Source organism: Octopus bimaculoides, chromosome 16, assembly GCF_001194135.2.
Source record: "Octopus bimaculoides isolate UCB-OBI-ISO-001 chromosome 16, ASM119413v2, whole genome shotgun sequence".
NCBI classification, from domain to species: Eukaryota; Metazoa; Mollusca; class Cephalopoda; order Octopoda; family Octopodidae; genus Octopus; species Octopus bimaculoides.
This window is the reverse complement of record NC_068996.1, coordinates 6,690,652-6,711,850: the sequence shown is the minus strand read 5'-3', so window position 1 is coordinate 6,711,850 and position 21,199 is coordinate 6,690,652. Positions and strand designations below refer to the sequence as shown.

At 36.2% G+C, this 21,199-nt stretch overlaps 1 protein-coding gene across 1 annotated transcript in view; it reads left to right on the top strand.

Annotated features, from left to right (window-relative positions):
- The window catches only part of LOC106873538 (phosphoinositide 3-kinase regulatory subunit 4), a 91,932-nt gene that overhangs the window by 39,207 nt on the left and 31,526 nt on the right, over positions 1-21,199 (top strand). Inside the window, exons 13-22 of the mRNA XM_052973508.1 lie at positions 499-538; positions 2,948-3,030; positions 5,086-5,149; positions 6,294-6,441; positions 9,021-9,067; positions 10,715-10,816; positions 11,666-11,800; positions 16,069-16,206; positions 17,149-17,325; positions 18,850-18,906. Coding sequence (XP_052829468.1) covers positions 499-538; positions 2,948-3,030; positions 5,086-5,149; positions 6,294-6,441; positions 9,021-9,067; positions 10,715-10,816; positions 11,666-11,800; positions 16,069-16,206; positions 17,149-17,325; positions 18,850-18,906 — 991 coding nt within the window. The remainder of the gene's footprint in view (positions 1-498; positions 539-2,947; positions 3,031-5,085; positions 5,150-6,293; positions 6,442-9,020; positions 9,068-10,714; positions 10,817-11,665; positions 11,801-16,068; positions 16,207-17,148; positions 17,326-18,849; positions 18,907-21,199) is intronic.

Below are 21,199 nucleotides of genomic sequence, written 5' to 3'. Positions count from 1 at the left end.
ATATATATATATATATATATATATATATATATATATATATATATATATATGTGTGTGTGTGTGTGTGTGTGTGTGTGTGTGTGTGTATCTATGTGTGTGCATCTTTGTGTCTGTGTTTGTCCCCCATCACTTCCTGATGACAGGGGTTTGTCTACCTCCCCGTAACTTAGTGGTTTGACAAAAGAGACTGCTGTAATAGATATCTGGCTTAAGGGAAAAAATAAGTCCTGGGGTCAATTTGCTCAACTGAACCCTAGCCGCAGTCTAATGACTGAAACAAATAAAATGTAAAAGACAAAAGATAAATGAAATTCATGAGTCTTAATTAATGAGTTAAATTTTGTAGCTGTAACCTGTAATTGACTTGCTAACGATCTCTAAAAGTAGTAATATGTTTATTGTTCTTTTTGGTGAAATGTTTTTCCTAAAATAAATTAACAAAAATAAGGTTTTCAAATCTGTTAATACCATTTCTTACCTTGTCCTCTTTTGTTTCAGCGATGCAAATATATTTCCTGAATATATCTTTCCATATCTAGTAAGTATTCTGACATTTTAATTTACTCTTATCAGTTAAATAAAATAGATTTTGAGGATATGCTCAATGTTGATTGAGAAGGCATGTGACCTAATGGTTAAGCAACTGGGCTTTCAATCATAAACGTGTTCAATTCCTTGTGTAAAGCACTTCATTTTACATACCACCCCTCCACTCAGCTGACAAAAATGTGTATTAAGACTGATAGACAGCATTAAGATGAGTCAGTGATATGTTTAATACTTTTGGGCATGACTGCATTCAACTGCTTTACCCTATTTTTGCAATATTTTCTGTTGATTACATGGAGACGCAATGGCCCAGTGGTTAGGGCAGCAGACTCGCAGTCATAGGATCACGGTTTCGATTCCCAGACCGGGCGTTGTGAGTGTTTATTGAGCGAAAACACCTGAAGCTCCACGAGGCTCCGGCAGGGGATGGTGGTGAACCCTGCTGTACTCTTTCACCACAACTTTCTCTCACTCTTTCTTCCTGTTTCTGTTGTGCCTGTAATTCAAAGGGTCAGCCTTGTCACTCTGTGTCACGCTGAATATCCCCGAGAACTATGTTAAGGGTACACGTGTCTGTGGAGTGCTCAGCCACTTGCATGTTAATTTCACGAGCAGGCTGTTCCGTTGATCGGATCAACTGGAACCCTCGACGTCGTAAGCGACGGAGTGCCAACAACAACAACAATCTGTTGATTACATTTTAAGATTGTTTTTGTTTCTAGCAATAATTGTTTCACTGGACTGTCTATTGACAGTAAACTGACTATATATCTACTTGCATTTCGACTATGGAACCTGTATATATTTTCTCATCATTTTAAGATGTAGTTTACAAACACTTTTATAGAGAGACATGTTTATATGTGCATGTGTGTTTGTGTTTAAATATATAAGGATGTTCGTTTTTATTAAATAGATTATCATCAAAGTTTTTCTGTTGTTATACAACAAAATTTTGTAAACAGCTATGATTTATAAGCAGGAGTAAATTTAAAACAGTGATTATATGTGCGTGTACATATTTATCTATGCGTGTGTACATATGTATGCAGCTATCTATCCACTTACATACTTACCTGTCTGTCTGTCTGTCTATCTATCTATACGCGCACACACACACGCACACACATACAAAATCATCCTCATCACAATCTTCTTTCCATACTGGTGTCAGTTGAACACGATCTCACAGTTCAAGTCTGCTCTTATTTGGAGATGCTGCTCATCTAGACAAATCAGAAGACCACATCTTGCTGATGTTTCATTTTTGTCCTGGTTTCTATAGCTGGATGTCCTTCCTAATGACTACCACTTTATAAACTGTATTGGATGCAATTTACCATGGCACCAGCATTAAAGAGATTACATGTCCTTGACAAGACCAAAAAATCATCTTAATTCTGCATTCACCAACCACTTTACAGAATGCCCATGACAGATTTATTGTGAAATTAGCAATTGTGGGATTACTTCCAAAGATTAGAGAGTCGCACACACGCACGCACGCACACACACACACACACACACGCCAAGTCATTTTTACCATGCTACTGTTACAACCTAACCCTGTATTGCATGTTTCATTGTCAGTTGGTTGGCATTTTTCCACCCTGTTTAGAGGATTAGGGTTAGGTGTGTTGTTACTTGGATGGGTTAAAAAGGAAACATGCTAAAACAGGGAAGAGCTACTCTCAGGAAAACCTATGGTCAACAAAACATAGAGATGAGGTAGGAACCACCAAGTTATCTACCTATTAAAATTTGATGGGGATGCTGGGGTTGGAGGAATCGGTGGAATGGCTGGCAAGGACGAATAGAGTGCGGTGGTATGGGCATGTGTTGAGGAGGGATGAGGAGCATGTTCTGTGGAGGGTGCTTAAGTTTGAGGTAAATGGACTGCGAAAGCAAGGTAGACCAAGGAAAATGTGAAGAGGACAGGTGGAGGAGGAGATTGGGAGGGTTGGTTTGAAAAGGGAGGATGCCCAAAACCAGGCAAGATGGTGTGAGGACAGTTTCTATGGCATTGAGGTAGATTCGGCCACCCTCGTTAACGGGGACAAAACCCAGATTTAAAACTCTGGATGATGATGACGATGATGATGACAACGACGACGTGGATGGATGTGTATATGTATGATGTATGTATGTGTAAGCCTACTGCAGTTGATATAATCCACTATACTCTTTCTTTTAAATTGTTCTTGTCTTCAAAATCATTATTATATGAAAAAATACAGCATAAGTGTATTCAAAGATGCAGTATTCAGCATGCAAGAATACAAATATATAATAAGGTTTAACAATTTAGCTTAAAAATTGTCATTTTAGAACATGAAAATATCAACCAGACATTGTATGTATTTATTTAAAATCATGGTTTGGTATCATTTTCTTTCAGTCACCCCTAACACAGGATACAGTTACTCTTGTTCGTGCTGCTTATGCTGAAAATATTGCACAACTTGCTGAGATAGCATTAAGGTCAGTTTGTTTGTTCATATTTTTATGTTTTGGAAATATGGAGGTTCCCTTCCCCCCACCCCACCCCTACTGCTCTATTTTTTTAAAAACTTCTATATTTATCGTTTATCTGTCTGTCTGACTATCTATTTTATCTACATATCTATTTATCTGTCATCATTGTTTAACCCATTACCTACCAGTGATCTCATATGAGATCACTTAAAAATTACAAATTTCGGAATTATCTGTCAATATTTACACATATCTAACCTTTTTGCTATATCTACTAGGTATATTTCTCTGATATTGAAATGAAGTTTGCTCATTTTTCACCCAATATCTCGCTTATTTCTATTTAAAATGTTATTTTGATCATTTCAGCGTGTTTCTAAGGCTGTTTTATGCTAGAAATCAAAGTTTCATAAAAAAATTCTAGTTAATAGAATTATGGGAGGTAATGGGTTAAGATCCCTTTTTCGATACTTTCACCAGTCAGACATTTTGTGTGTGTGTGTGTGTGTGTGTGTTTACATATACATATACATACACACATCATCATCATTTTGCATCTGTTTTTACGTGCTTGCATGAGTAGGATATTTTTTTTCCAGCTCAGCTTCTCACCATTTTTGGTCCTTTTTCATCTCTTCCATGCAGTTCTTTCAAGCCCCTGAGATCTACCCTCATGAACTTTTTCTTATAATTTCCTGCTTCTTCCCTTTCTAAAGATTCCTTCTGTTTTGATCACTTCGCACTTCTTTACCCACCTTTCATCCTCCACATATGTCACCTGTCTGTACCAGCTCTTGCTTCTTTTCTCTTGTATACTGCATCTGATTCCTCGTATAAGAAATTTATTTCTCAGCTCATTTGTGTCCTAAGTGCAGTAAAATTACACATCAAACAGTGCATGATTGCATCATTTCTTTCCTTCCCTTACACATCTGATGCTTTCATTGCCTGTTATACTGAAATACAATCTCATACTTTCTACATAAGCATTTCCCTTTCACTCGAAGAAAGAGGACACCAGAGGGCGTCTTTTTCCTTACCAGAAGAAGTAATTACTCCCTGAACTCTTTCCAACCAACTCTTACTTTGGCTCCTATTGTTTCAGAAAACTCATTTCTACTCTTGAATAGGTCATATAAGCAATCAACTACTATAGTGCATTTGCTATGTACACATGCTCTAATGAAACCACCTACAACGCTGTTGAATTACAATGAAATGCTGTCACCTAGTCAATTGTGAGAATAATAAAGTACTCACCAAAACTATCTGGTTTAACACACCTTATAGCATTTTGTGAAAACCAGTATTGCAAAATATTCCCTTTTCTTCATCAGAAAGCATTTTCCAGATTGTCATAAAGCCTATAGGCTGTTCAACAAGGATGACTTATAAAAACATATCTTATGCTGTCATGAGCAACAATGAAAAAAATACTGCAGCTAGACATAGAAAGGAGGGAGCTTAGATGCAATTGCCAGTATATAGAGCATTTCTTTCTAAAAGATAATTACTTAGATAGGAGCAATGTATAGCAATATATCTCCATTAGTACAACAGCCAACAACTCATTCTATCAAAGTATATTTGGAAATTAGAAAACGCAGAAGAGACCACCAATATCTTATAAATAGTGATCGCTAAATAATGGTTAAAAATCCTGCTACTTGTGACTCACTGAGAAGCTCCGCATTATCTGCTATCCAACTTCTTAAATGGATGATACATGAATTCCGAAAATGATACATGACTGAGAGCAAAAGATCTCAGTTATACTTTCTAGAATCATTTTATTATTTCTAAATGTACTGACATATAGAATCAATCAGATGAATGAAACCGTGGTTCTTATTTTTTAATTGCCTTTTATCTGACATAAATTAACAATGTTACACAATTTCAATGTAAAGTTGTATCAAACAGTTTTATGTTGTTGCACCACAACATAAACACAAACTGTGTGTGTGTGTGTGTGTGTGTATACACACACATACACATATTCATACATACATTATGTGTTTGTGTGCATAATATAATATTAAATCAAATTTTATATTGCAGAGTTTTGGATATGATACATCTGAATGTTTCAGATGATTCTGACCCAGATGGCACTCGTTATCAAGTAAGTGATTTACTTATTTAATTACTTTATCCCTATCAGCGCTTCAAGACAAAGGACAGGTCTACAGCCATTTGATTCTTATCAGTAGACAAGAAATAAAATATTAATTCACTATCATAAGAATTTCATACACATAAGGATTAACTTATTGAAAGTAGCATCTACAATTAAGCTAGATATGTTTAATAAACACCAATGGTACCCTGCACACCCAGGATGTCAGGAAAAAAAAGATTAGGAGTTTAAAAGTAAGAAGATTAAAGCAGTCCTCTTTTCTTAGTCTCTACCACTCAGACTGTTTGGTCATGTTGCTTGATTTTTCCAAGTTAGAGCCTAGTTACCATGTTTTCTTCATTGAGGATCCAGCTGGGTTGATGGTTTATGTTGGTTAACCACATGTCACAGCAGATGAGGAGGTATCTCATGGAGATAACTGACTGGGATTCTGCTCAACGGATCAGCAGGGAGGTCCCAGAAATATACCAACAAATAGTGAATGCAGCAACACACTGCAATGACACATGTTCCCCCCGCCCACTTGTACACTTTTGAAAAGAAAATGCCTAACAGTATTTAGTTATGATCATCTACATTTTGATTCAATTCTGGTGAGAGTCAACTTTGCTTTCCATTCTTCAAAAGGGATTTGAGAAATAATAATGAATGTGCAAGTTTCCATAAAAATGTGGGAAAACTTTCTGTAGACACAAAATAATATAACAAAAATGAAAACGTAACAGCTTAATTTCTCTCGGCAGCGAACTGGCTGAATTGTTAGCATGTGTGGCAAAATAACTAGAGAGCATTTTGTGCTTGCTGCCACCCACCTTTATATAATGCAAACAACCATATATAAAATATTTCACTATCTTTATTTTATGAATTTAGATCCTGCCTCCATTAACTTTGCTTTCTTCCTGTTGGGTTTGGATAAAAATTATTACCAGTCAAGCACTGACTGAAATCATTTTAACCAACTGTTTCCTTACTCCAAATTTATGACCATGTTCCTGTATAAGAAACTATAGTTATTAAAAGAACATTGTCTCTTCTAGACACTTTTGCACTGTTTTGTATTCACTTAGCTATCCTTACTTTCTCTTTGAGTTCTATACTTTATAATTCCTTTATCTAATTTCTATAGGTCAGCTATGATGCAGAACTACAAACGCTGCAAGAAATTATCCAGCAAAAAGTTGTTATGTTGTTATGTGACCAGGATAATATTGTGAAACAGACATTGTTGGAAAATGGTTTTACTCGTCTCTGTGTTTTCTTTGGTCGCCAAAAAGGTAAATATAAAATATCCTTCTATAAGTACTGACAAGAAGTGAAATAACAGTTTTTGATATAATGTTAGGTACATTCGTGGATAATCTGGTGTTCATTTTAATTCCACTACTTGGCCTTCAGTTGCCATTAATGGAATCAAACTGTTACAAGCATTCTGGTCTTCCTTCTTTCCTCTCTCATTATGGAACTTCTGAAAACAGATCATAAGTAGTGCTGCCATTCCCCTGTTGACTAAACCGTTAGTAAAAATCTACCATATTTGACTGCTTTTAACTCTTTAAATGCCAACTGATCGGAGACCACTTTGAGTTCTGTGATAAAATTTTTTTGTCTTAAAGTCATCTAAATTAAAACCAGGCATCAACAATTAATGTTAATTTTCCAGACAGCAGCTTATTAATGACAAAGTTATTCTACTAATTTATTCATTGTTTTCAAAATCATTTGAAACAGACTATAATGTTGACCTCTAGTTTTGGCAAACTCTTTCAGGAACAACCACTTGCCAGTAACCTAGACCCTATCCTTGTATTTGTAAAATGCCAGGTGATTTTCTGGAACATTTTTTGGAAAAGAAGTCGTTCTTGTAAGCTGTTAATTTAATCACAAATTTTAACCCTTCGAGGGAAAAAAATGTCTACTGATGCTGCTTCTACACTAAAGAAGATGGGATCTTCATTTACAAGCTCCAAAAAGAATAAAAGTATTTTTAATAAAATACAGAAATAAATTTATTTCTCAAACGCATGATAATGCTATAAATAGCGGGATTAGGATAAATTATCCATACATTGCAGAAAAATATGTTACTGGCCAGCCATGAGACTCGAACTCACATCTCTGCGATTACGCGTCAAGTGTTTTACCATAAACTAAACTGCCCAGCAATGAATGTTTTTTTTTCTATGCTAGCAAAGGTTGAACAAGTTACCACAGTCTGCATTATATTACACACATAGCAACATAAAACCAACTCTCTTTTTGGTGTTGTATGTGTCTTACAATGTAGATCAAATGCTTTTTAATGCACCATTGACACCATAATGGTTTTTGTTGTTTCCATGCCTATTCTTCCATACTTGATTCTATATAAACCCTCACCATTTCTGTAATGTCCCTTTCTCCATTGCCCTTGTGCCAAATAATCCTTTTTACTATAGGTACAAGGCCTGAAATTTAGAGAAGGGGCTAGTCAATTACATCAACCCCAGTGCTCAACTTGTACACATTTCATTGACCCAACTTAAAGTTGGACTAAATGTTGTTAAGCATCTCCTGTGCCAAGTAATGAAATGAAATAATACTATTAACATGTTTTATAACGTTCCATGAGAGCTTCAGTTGCACCACCAGATATATGACCATATTCTTCAGGTGTGTGTAGCATTCTGATTCTGATTTTATTTTAGAATTTCCTGTGTTTGTTGCATAGAATATTCGCTGTATGTGATGTCTTATTTTTTGGGGTCTTGGCTATTTTGTATTATGTTGGTCATATTATGTATTTATAACATTGAGTTATGATTGTGTAGAACATATATTGGGTGGTGATCATGTTGATTGTGTTATGTTATTGAATGGTAATTGCACAGCATAAAAGCTGTTTGAGGACGTGCTGTAGCATCAGGTGATAGTTATGTTAAAGTATATATTCTGATATTCTATTGGTGATTCTGTACATTATGTTTTGTATATTGTTCAGTGGTGATTGTCTACTTCTACTACTACTACTATTACTATGTTCCAAGTTCAAATTCCACTAAGGTTGTCTTCACCTTTCATCCTTTCGGTGTTGATAAAATAAGTACCAGCTGATCACTGGGGTTGATGTAATCGACTTACCCCCTCCCCCAAAATTGCTGACCTTGTGCCAAAATTTGGAAGCATTATCATCATCATCGTTTAACGTCCGCCTTCCATGCTAGCATGGGTTGGACGATTTGACTGAGGACTGGTGAAACCGGATGGCAACACCAGGCTCCAATCTAATTTGGCAGTTTCTACAGCTGGATACCCTTCCTAACGCCAACCACTCAGAGAGTGTAGTGGGTGCTTTTACGTGTCACCCGCACGAAAACGGCCACGCTCGAAATGGTGTCTTTTATGTGCCACCCGCACAAGAGCCAGTCCAGGGGCACCGGCAATTATCATCATGATTATTATTATTGTTGTTGTTGTTGTTGCCTTTGCACAGCTTCTAACGCTGGAGATGTACTGCGGTGTCAGTTGTTCACTACCAGTGAACTAAGGTAACACCTCTTATTTTTCGAGCACCTTCCGGAGTATTCGAGTGGTTCCAAGCAGTACTTTTATTCTGCAAGTGCTCCACCCTTATTGCAGCCCCTATTTGTTACATGTACTTCTCAAAATTTTTATTCACTGTTCCCAAGGCTCCAACAATTATTGGTACTACTACCACCTTTTCATCGACCACAACTGCTTAACCTCCCAAGCTAACCTGTTATATCTGTCGACTTTTCTTTCTTCCTTATCACATACCTTTATTATTAATATTATTATTATTATAAATAACTTCAATTGTAGTTTTACATTTTCTTTTATGACTTCTTCATTACAGCCAGTGATATTCTTCTTTCCCATATGATAACATTCCTAAATGACAAGGTAAGCCTTATTTACTTGCTTACAATCTTAACTTCAATACATATCACTTGTAAATTATATTCAGTAATCAAAACATGTTGTCAGTTAATTAACATTTGTATAGTCACTCGAGGTTACCATACCAAGTCTTAGAGCTCACTTCAGTGAAAAGACTGTGGGGTTGCATTCTTCGAAGATACAAAGACCAACTCAAAGCAACACTAAAGGTCACTGGACTTGAGACTAAATCATTTGAAACACAAGCTTAAAACTGTACCAAGGGGCAGTGTTCCATCACCATCGAAACCAAAAACTTCAAAGCCACCAGAAGAGAAAAGGAGAGAAAGGCTCCACAAAGTCAACCTCGTCCTCCACCAACATTGCCATGCAGTCAGTGCCATCGACTCTTCTATGAAAGAATTGGTCTACAGAGTCATCAACAGCATCACCATAAAGGAAGCATTCAGCAAAAAAAGAAACTAAATTCTTGGTTGATCTGCTAAGAACAACTGCTAAGAGATTATGATTAGTTTCCTATTAAGAATTATTAATATTGAATTACATTTCAGATAAGAGTGGTAGGCCTATGTGGTGTGTGTGTGTGTGTGTGTCCATCCCTTTAACCCTTTAACTGTGAAATTAAATTTCATGGTTATTCCAGTAATGTTAAATATCTTAGAATTGGTATTTTCTGTAGATCGTGTTATTTCAATAAACTCGACATGGCTCAACATAGAATACTTTCAAACATGACCTTGCTCAACAAAAGATGGATTGATGACTGTTAAACAAGGCCTCAGTTATATGTATTCTTCCAACCCATGCTAGCATGGAAAAATGGATGTAAAACATCCAAAAGTACCACTATAATGAAATGAGATCTTACTTCACAGGTGGAAGTAGTTTCACAGACAACACAAAGAAAGGATGTGTGTACATCTCTGAAATACTGTGGGCTGATAGGAAATTTCACACTATAACTTAGGCATATGGTATAAATAGTAACAGGGCAGACATGAGTGTGTGTTTAAGAAACTTGCTTCCCAACCATGTGGTCTCTGGTTCAGTCCTACTGCATGACATCTTCAGCAAGTTTCTTTAACTGTAGCCCTGGGCCTGCCAGAGTGAAATTTTTTAAATGAAACATGAAAATGACTCATGTATTTGTGTATAAATATATATGTGTGTGTGTGGATATAGATATACATACGTATGTGTTTGTATGTACCCTTGTCTTGACATCAAATGATGGTTGTAGATGAGCATCACCAGTATATAAGCAAAGGTGTACATTTCTAGTTGTCTGTGAAAAACATGTCTGGCCTAGGTTAAACGTTATTTTGCTTTGCAACAGGAAGGGCATCTGGCCATAGAAAATTCCCTCAATGAATTCCATCTGATCCATGCAGGTGTGAAAAAGTTGATGTTAAAATGATGGTGATGATGATATACACATATACAGACACTCAAATATTTGTATTTACTTTGTAACATATTACCTTGGCCAGACACGTTTTGTACAGAAGACTGGAAATGAATGACATTGCTTACAAACAAAGAAATTTGCATTTCTTTTTTTTTGTTTTTGGCTTGCTATAAATTTTAAAGTCTTGTATTTAAAATGGTTTTGAAGAATGCTATGTTGCAAAATTTTACTTTGTGTTTCAGCTTGATTGGCAGTTAAGGGCTTCATTTTTTGAGAATGTTGTTGGTGTAGCTGCTTACGTGGGATGGCAAAGCTCATGTGTTTTAAAACCACTCATACAACAGGTAAGCCACATGGATGTCAAGATGTCCTTGTAGTTTAACAGCAAGAATTGAGTTATAAAAAAATTGTCCTTTGTTGTATTGTAATTTGACATGGTAATGATAATGATTGGTAGTAAACAAAGGTCTTTAGAAGCTGTAATTAGGGTTCTTTCTATTTGTAATTCTGCTCTACTAGAACAGGTGGAAGGTAGATAATAACAGCAATAATAAATCTCACCAGTCTTTGGTACAGTTTCAAACTAAGTACAACAACTTGGTAGCATCAACTACACAACGCACGGCTTGCTTACATCTGTTTGCAGCTAGACCTGCTGAGCTGATGAGAGTTGAGTATTTTTGTATAATGTAGGTAATGGTACCAATAAACCATTAACCTTTCAGCCAATAGGAACCCCACCCCAGATCCAAACAACTTAACCCTTTAACATTTAAACCAGCCATATCCAGCTCAAATGTTCTACTTTTGACAGAGCAATCTGAATGCTAAAGAGTTAATACAGAAATTATAGTTGCATGGTTTTTTTTATCAAGACTGTGCACATCTAATGTACACTTTAACCCTTTAGCATTTAAATTGTCCATATCCAGTCCAAATATACTACTTGTTTTATGTTCAAACTGCCCAGATCTATCCTTCCACATCTATCTGCCAGATCTATCCTTCCCTACAATGTCATTCTAAAATAAACAATCACCTCATTGAAATTTTGAAGCTACAAGATAATGCACGACTATTGAAAACAATGTGAATAAATAATCTTTTACATTTGTGAAAGAAATTTGGATGTTAAAGGATTGAACTACTGATACCTTTTATTTATTCATTTTATTATTTCTCTTCCTTTTTAGGGTCTTAGTGACAGTGAAGAGTTTGTAATTTATAGATCTCTAGGAGCGCTATCATCTCTAGTAGAACTGGGCCTTATCCAGAAGATCATGCTTTATGATTTCATCCAGGAAGTTGTACCATTTTTAGCACACCCTGTAAGTATTTTGAAAATTTTTTCTTAATTTGGTGACTGCTTTTTTTTTCTCTTAACATCGTAATGTAAGGGAAAATAATTTAAATTAACTAATTATTTTCATGAAGTATTTGTAAAAATAGTTAGTAAATGAACAGAGGCACAATAGCATCAAGAGGACCAAATAGTCTTGTAAAGATAACGACAATTCTTTAGTGTTGGTGCTACAATGAGACACAGCTATAAAGTGGCTGGTGTTAGGAAGGGCATCCAGTCAAAGAAACCATTTCAATAAAGGAATCATACAAGCAAGACATGGTGTTCTTACCGACCTGTACTGGCACGTAAAGTGGTGATCGTGGAAATGGTGGTGGCAATGGCAGCAGCAGCAGCCAAGAACTGGTTTTCTCTGCTTTAAAACCATCCATAGTTTTTGATTTGTCTGTTAATATTAAGGTTGACTTTGTCTTTCATCCTTTCTGGGTCAATAAAGTAAATACAACTCAAACACTGGGGTCAATGCAATCAACTACCCCCTCCCCTCCAAAATTTTTCAGGCCTTGTGCCATTAATTGAAAGAATTATTTTTATTTTAAACTGTTTTATATTAAGTTGCTTAAATCAGGATGGATGGTATGATGGGTTTTTTTTTAAATTTTTAATGGGGATATTTTTTATATTTTCTTTTACTAAGAAGTGGCTGTGTGGTAAGTAGCTTGCTTACCAGCCACATGCTTCTAGGTTCAGTCCCACTGCGTGGCATCTTGGGCAAGTGTCTTCTACTATAGCCTCGGGCCGACCAAAGCCTTGTGAGTGGATTTGGTAGATGGAAACTGAAAGAAGCCCGTCGTATAAATGTATATATATATGTGTGTGTGTCTGTGTTTGTCCCCCTAACGTCGCTTGACAACCGATGCTAGTCTGTTTACATCCCCGTAACTTAACGGTTCAGCAAAAAAAGACCGATAGAATAAGTACTAGGCTTCCAAAGAATAAGTCCTGGGGTCGATTTGCTCGACTAAAGGCGGTGCTCCAGCATGGCCACGGTAAAATGACTGAAACAAGTAAAAAGAAAGAAAAAAGTAACCATAGGTCAGTTCTAATTGAGCAAACCTGTGATTATAAACATTCACACCTTGACCATTGCAATTTGTTTTTTTGAGATCCGTTATGTAATTTGTCTTTCATTTTTAAGATTACATGGTATGATTTAAGGCAACTTTAGCTACTATTTCTAACAGATAAAGTAATCACATAGAAACAACCTCCAACTTGAGTCATTTACATGATGTCAAATACAAGATGTTTATACAGACACTCGCCCTTTCTATCCTCTGCTATCCAGCTATGACATAGGAATGGTGGCACCAGTTTGTCAGCTAAGCATTTTGTGACAGAGCCCAATGACAACAACAACAATACTGATCACCTTTCCAGCCTATGGCACACTTTTGAACTCAACACAATTAGGTAGCATCAATTACATGAAGCTCAGTTTGCTTATGGCTGTGAACTGTAGCTCTGAGTCACATCGATTTATGGTTAGACACACTGAGCTGTCAGTTCAAAAGTTAAACTACAGCTCAACAATCAACAACTGATTCAGAGGACAACCACGTGAATCTCACAGCTGTTGAAGCCCAAAACAAAATTCTGCAATCCCTGGGTTACTGAAGCTGGCCTTCATTACCAGTTTTGTTACTTTCCATTTACTTTTCATATATTCATCATCATCATCGTCGTCGTTTAACATCCGCTTTTCATGCTAGCATGGGTTGGACGATTTGATCTGGCAGAGTTTCTACAGCTGGATGCCCTTCCTAATGCCAACCACTCCGAGAGTGCAGTGGGTGCTTTTACATGCCACCGGCACAAGGGCCAGTCACAGGGTACTGGCAACAGCCACGCTCAAAAAGGTGTTTTTTACGTGCTACTTGCATGGGAGCCAGTCCAGCGGCACTGGCAATGACCTCACTCGAATGATTTTCACCTTAGAAATGTGTCTTTCGTTATAGCCCCAGGCCAGCAAAAGCCACGAGAGTGGATTTGGTAGATGGAAACTGAAAGAAGCCTGTTGTGCATGCATGCATTACTATCTCTTTGCCTTGACATCACGTAATAGTTGTAAACTAATGTTACTGTCATGCAAATGATGTCCTTGATTTCCATTTTTCTGTGAAAGCATTTCTGCTCATGGAGAAACAATTCATTGCTTAGACACAGATGAGGATTGGCAACAGGAAGTGCATCCAACCGTAAAACATCCGCTCCAACAAATTCCATCCAACCCATGCAAATATGGCAAAATGGACATCAAAATGATAATGATGGCAACAGCAACTATTATTATTATTATTAATATCATCATCGTCGCTGCCGCTGCCGCCATCATCGTCATTATTATTAAGGCAGTGAGCTGGTAGAATCGTTAGCACGCTGGACAAAGTGCTTAGTGGTGTTTCGCCCATTGCCACGTTCTGAGTTCAAATTCCGCCGAGGTTGACTTTGCCTTTCATCTTTTTGGGGGGTCAATAAAATAAGTACTAGTTGATCACTGGGGTTGATGTAATCAACTCATCCACTTCCTCCCCAAAATTGCTGCCCTTGTGGCAAAATTTGAAACCATTATTATTGAGGCAGCGAGCTGGCACAATCATTAGAACATCAGGCAATGCTTAGCGGCATTTTGTCAAATTCTGCCAAGGCCAACTTAACATTTTATCTTTTTGGAGTCGGTAAACTAAGAACCAGTTGAACACTGGGGATCGATATAATCAACTTACCCCTCCCCCTAAGTTGCTGGCTTGCACCAAAATTTGAAATCATCATTATAATAATTATCATTGCTGTCGTCATCATGGTGGCAAGCTGGCAGAATCATTAGCACACCAGGCAAAATGCTTAGTAGTATTTGGCCTGTCCTTACGTTCTGAGTTCAAATTCCGCCGAGGTTGATTTTACTTTTCATCCTTTCAGGGTCGATAAAATAAGTACCAGTTGAGCATTGGGGTTGATGTAATCAACATACACCCACCTCTGAATTTACTGGCCTTGTGCTAAACTTTGAAACCATTATCATTATTATATTCTTAAGACTGGATTGTCACCTAACATTGGCACCAATGCTCTTTGCATTTAAGGATTGTATTTTTAATTATTTTATACTATGTATTCATTCGAGTACATTGCAGTTTCAAGTATGATGTGACTCCCCCAACACACATACACTTTTAGTTCCTAAAAATCTGTAATATATTTTATCTCCTTATCTGTTTTTTTTTTGGTTTCTTTTTTATATGCTCAAGTATATGGCCACTCCTCTTCCCTCCAATTTTGCTTCAGATGTTTAATGTTAAATTTCTTGCATTACACATTTGTATACTATTTAACTAACAGGCAATGTGTGCGTGTGTGAAAATATTTTGCTCAGTCATTTTATGTGATATTCAGTCTGGTTTGAACAACTTGATATTAAACAGAGTTTCAAATAAAAAATAATAAAAAACAGACAAATCAAATACCACAAATATTATAATTGATATTTTGATATATAATTTTTTTCTACTTTCTTATTGACCTTGTTCTATTGTGACCTTACATTGTGATGGTGAATGTCAGCACTAAAAAAAAATGAGTAAAAATCCTCTGTGATTCCTTTGAGGAAATTGTATTGTTGCCCTCTTCTCTATAAAGATTTGTTAGGAATTATGGTAGCTTTGGAGTTGACAGTACTATTTACATCACAATAGAAGCTGACTATCTCAGGACAGTAAAGTTATTTACCATCATTATCAGAGGATTCAGTCCCTACACAGCAAGCTAATCAAAAACACTTGTCAATTTTACAATAAGCTCGTTGCCAACACCATAACAATTAAACAGACCAAATCACTGATTGTTTGGAATTATTACCAGACACACAACAGATCACTGCTGACAGCATACTTGCCACTAGCCAAACTAGATGAGCATATCTCACTTCCTGGCTTTTGGGTGTATTTAACAGAGTCTGTTCTTTTGTAAGAAATTCTGGACAGATCTCTGGTTTTCTCCTCCCTTTCTGTCAACATTCTTGAAAGTTTTATCAAAAATCCATGAGCACTGTCTTTCCTTCTCTGACTAAAGAACTCAGATCATATTTTTCCTTTAAGATAGAATCATGATTTTTTTTAAAGACAGTTGTGCGGAAGTTATATGGATACTGTCTGGGCTCTTAATTTAATCGGTAAACTAACAACACCACCTTGTGATTTCACCATGATTAAATATAAATTCTTGCTTCTTTTTCAGGGAATATGGGTAAGACAAGGAGCAATAGGTTTTATTACTGCTGTGGCTCATGTTTTAAATGTTGCAGATGTTCACTGCAACTTAATACCTCGAGTGAGAATGTTCCTGAAACAAAGTGTCCTTCATATTGACCAAAAAGTAAGTACTTCTCAAGCATTTTCTACTGATGAAATCATCATCATCATCACCACCATTAAACATCCACCTTCCGTGCTGACATGGGTGGGGTGGTTTGACTGGAGCTGGCCAGGCAGGAGCCTGCACCATACTTCTGTGTCTGTTATGGCAGGGTGTTTACAACTTGATGCCCTTCCTAACACCAACCAACCAGCACTTTTTTTTTTACATACACTCTTATCATCTCTTTCTCTGTTTCAATTTATGAACAATGACAACTTCAAAGATAGATTTATCTTGTTCATAGTTTAACCCTTATTGATACCACCCTGTCTGAGATTCCATCCTGCATTCTCATTATCATCCTGTCTTACATTATGTTCACCAATCACCTCCTTTCTATGCCTCCAGTTATCTCTCACCTCTTCTGCTATTCTTCACTTTAATATTTCTTATATCTGTTGTCAGTACCAACACCCTACAATTGTGGGGAAATTAAATGATAACTATTATTGTAACTCATTTTCAGAAAACCTTTCTTTTAAATGAATGCAAAGATGATTTTTAAAAGTCAACAGCAAACTTGTTACAACTGTTATGTCTTCTAATTAACAGAAAACAGTTGTCTTTGAGATTATTTTCAATAACGATAATTTGTAATTGCTACGTTATGCTAGACAAGTGATTTTTTTGTGCATTGGTTGCAAATTGCATATGCACATGTGATGCAGTATTCTGTTTCTAAGTTCTGCATCACAATTAGGCATGATATGAATTATAACATCTCACATAACCTCTCATAGGACATCTCATTTCAAATTCTAATTGAATCTATTTATAATTCTTGGACTCTATTTTTCTGAGTATTTCCTCAGTCTATAACTAACCATATTTAACCATTTTATTTAAGCATAACTTATTTTGGATGCCCTATTTTATTCTTCTCCCTACTATTTCTTGCAGCATATTCTGTTAAATTGTGTTGGTGAATCAGTACCGCGGGCTGTGTTTGACTATATCGTTCGATCACCTAATGTCGACGGTATATATGAGGTTTTATTGAAAGGCAGTGAGAATCGTAAAACAATGAGGCGAGGCCATAAATCACCGTATCCTGACTTAGATGATAACATGTCTCCCGTAAGTATTTCTATTATCTGATTGTTGTGATAAACACAAAACACGCATTTGTTTTTTTGTTGTTGTTACTGTTTTTTTTCCCCCTCAGAAATAGATCTATTTTCTGTGTTTACAGGGGAAATGATTTATTTATTGGTGCAAATGGTTTTACAATTTACTGCCCTTCTTTCCTATGAGTTGTCATTTTTATCTTCTCAATTCTCAAATTGAAGAACTTTTTTGTAGCGATGCAGACTAGACCTGAATTAAGAAGAGTTATTATAGAAGTAGGTTGATGATCCCAGCTAATTATAGTGTTGGAAGAAGGTTGCTTCCCAACCACATGGTTCCAAGTTCAGTTCCACTGCATGGCACTTTGGACAAGTGTCTTCTACTGTAGCCTCAAGCTGACCAAAGCCCTGTGAGTGGATTTGGTAGACAGAAACTGAAAGAAACCTAGGCGGCGAGCTGGCAGAAACATTAGCACGCCGGGCGAAATGCTTAGCAGTATTTCGTCTGCCGCTATGTTCCGAGTTCAAATTCCGCCGAGGTCGACTTTGCCTTTCATCCTTTCGGGGTTGATAAATTAAGTACCAGTTACGCACTGGGGTCAGTGTAATCGACTTAATCCCTTTGTCTGTCCTTGTTTGTCCCCTCTATGTTTAGCCCCTTGTGGGCAATAACGAAACAAGAAGCTGAAAGAAACCTGTCACACACACACACACTCTCATTTACATACATACGTACATACACACACACACACACACACACACACACACGTGTGACCTGGATGTCTTGGACTTTGATTGTTTCTGGGTTCCTTGGTATTACGAGTGAGAGTCATTGTGGTGTTGTGCAAATTACACTTGGCTTGAAAGTCTTGCACAGACATTGTTGGCACTACCTCTCACTGATGGTCAGACTCATCTAACGAGTAGACAGCCATCATATATGTGTGTATGTATGTTTGTCTATTTATATCTCTGTGTCACTCTTATATAAGCAGTGTCATTCATTTCCAATATTTTATGAAAATATGTCTGGCCATGGGGAAATATTAACTTGCTTGGAAACAGGTGTGGGTTAGTGACAGGAAGAGCATCTGGCTGTAGAAAATCTACCTTAAATAAACTCCATCTGACCCATACAAGCATGGTAAAGTAGATATTAAAATGATGAAGAAGTTATGTATATCTGGGCAGTACCATGGAAACTCAGAAACCAGCCCTATGAGTCTATGAGTGTGAATGTGTGTCTGTGTGTGTGTGTGTGTGTGTGCCTCTTTGTCTTGATATTACATGGTAGTTGTAAGCAAGTGTCACTGTCATAGAAGCAGTATGATTTGTTTCCAATGTTCTGCAAAAAAATGTCCATTCAGAAGTGAATAATACCCTGTTTGGAAACAGCTGAATGTTGGCAACATGAAGGGAATCTAACCAAGAAACAAAACCTACCTCAACAAGCGCTATCTGATCCTTATTTTCTAATTATAATGATGAACTGTAAAGATTATGAAAATGACATCTGATATTTATTCTTCTACAGATTTTTCGGAAGCTCTTTTCTCTTGGAATGAGTGAATTAACTGAAGAGAAATTGATTGTAAGTACATCTTAAAGTTCGTTAGAATGTTTAGTCTGCTTCTTAATTAACTCTAAAATCCATATCAGAAACTTTATTTTCTTTAGGCAGTTTACAATTTAATATTCTCTAGTTTCTTTTTTTACTTATCTTATAAGTTCAGTATTTAGTAAATGAACTTTCACTCAAATTTTCTCACTCTCTACAAACCGAATCATGCAACTTTGAAATAGAACTAAATAGTTCATTATGTACATTATTTACATTTGGCAGATATTTGTCTTCATCTTGTTTATTGTTAACACAATGTTTTGGCTGATATACCCTCCAATCTTCATCAGGTGTCTTGGGGAAATTTCGAACCTAGATTCTCATTCCTAAGCTATTTTTCAATGTTATTATTATTATTATTATTATTGAGGTCACTGCCTGGAATCAAACTCGGCATCTTGGGGTTAGTAGCCTGTGCTCTTAACCACTACACAGTGACCTGAATAATAATAATAATAATAATAATAATAACAACAACATCGAAATATACCTTAGGAATGAGAACCTAGGTTAGAAATTTCCCCAAGACACCTGATGAAGCCTGGAGGACATATCAGCAGAAAATCTGTGTCAATAACAAAAAAGATGAGGACAAATATCCGCCAAATGTAAATAATATAGATAATGTTCTTAGCAGTATTTCGCCCGTTGCTACGTTCTGAGTTCAAATTTCACCGAGGTCGACTTTGCCTTTTGCCCTTTCGGGGCCAATATAATCGACTAGTCCTTTCCTCGAATATTTCAGATTTTGTGTCTATTGTAGAAAGGATTATTAAGAGTCTTACCCAATACTTTTTGTAAAGCATTGTATTATATGTCGTAGTCAGTGGCGCCATCCTTCCTCTTCAAATCAAACACACACACACAGATAGATAGTCTCTCACACACACACACACACACACACACACACACACACACATATATATATATCAGATTCCATGTATCTTCAGGCAATCTTTCTGGCTCAGATTATAACTTTGGATGTATTTCAAATGCAAGATGCAAAACAAAATATATCAAAGAAACGAAAAGTTACAAAGCCAAGATCACCGTCTTCTTTGACTGAAGAATAAAATTCATTATTATTGTAGCTGCTGCGGAAGAGTATAATAGAAACAAAGCCATAACATTGTAGTGTGTTTTCCAAAACTCTACTCCGAGTATCGTCAGTGAAATACTATTATATAATAGGAGGTCCTTTGTTATCGGATATACATGTGGAAATCTGTAATTATCCGTAGAGTAAAAAGTATTTAGTACGAGAAGTGGGATTGGAGTAGGATTGTCTTTGCTTGTCCCTTCTAAGTTTAGCCCCCTGTGAGCAATAAAGAAATAAATGTTTATCTGTTGTTAAAATAATAACGTACACACTTACATTTTCTAGTTCCCGGCTTGTGTCACCCAAACTATATACGGGCATGTGATTGACCGCCTACGTTTGTAAGTGTCTATGGGAGGTCGGGGTGAAGCGTCGTGTTCGCGCCTGTATTTCAAATAAAAATACATTGAGAAACGATAAATTTTGCAATGTTAAGGCTGACGAAATCACTTGAAGAATTATTTGCTTTCTGTTGCAAACAAGTTTTGTGTTATAGGAAAAAGTAAAATTTATTTAGTAAAACTTTTACTATACGAAAATATTTTTATTCGAGATCTTTGCAGGAAAATTTTATTCTGTCGGGGAAGAAAAATACGATTAATATTTTTAGAGCAAATATGTTCTATGAAGACATTTGTTTCGATATATCGATTTCATAATTATTAGATATATAGCAGAAAAACAAACTCCTATTTTATATATATTATATATATATATATATATATATATATATCTGGCAGGAGTGGCAACAAAAGAAAGAAAGAGACCTCGATATTATGCAAATAGAGAAATGTATCTGTAAAAATATGTGACACTTATTCAGTACCCCACCTCCCAGAGACACTTACAAACGTAAGCGGTCAATCACATGCCCATATATAGTTTTGGTGACACTTATTCAGTATCATGGCTACTGAATAAGTGTCACACATTTTTACAGATATATATATATATATATTGATTAGATATACCTTCTTTTCCCATAGAATAATAACTATTGAATTTTATAGTAGGTTTTTTAACTGCTTATATTATTTTACCGGATATAACTTTCTATGTGTATTCCAAAAAATAAGGTTATCCTGAAATAGGAGTTGCGGTTCTATTGGTAAAATCCCAAATTTGTAATTATATATATATATATATATATATATATATATATAT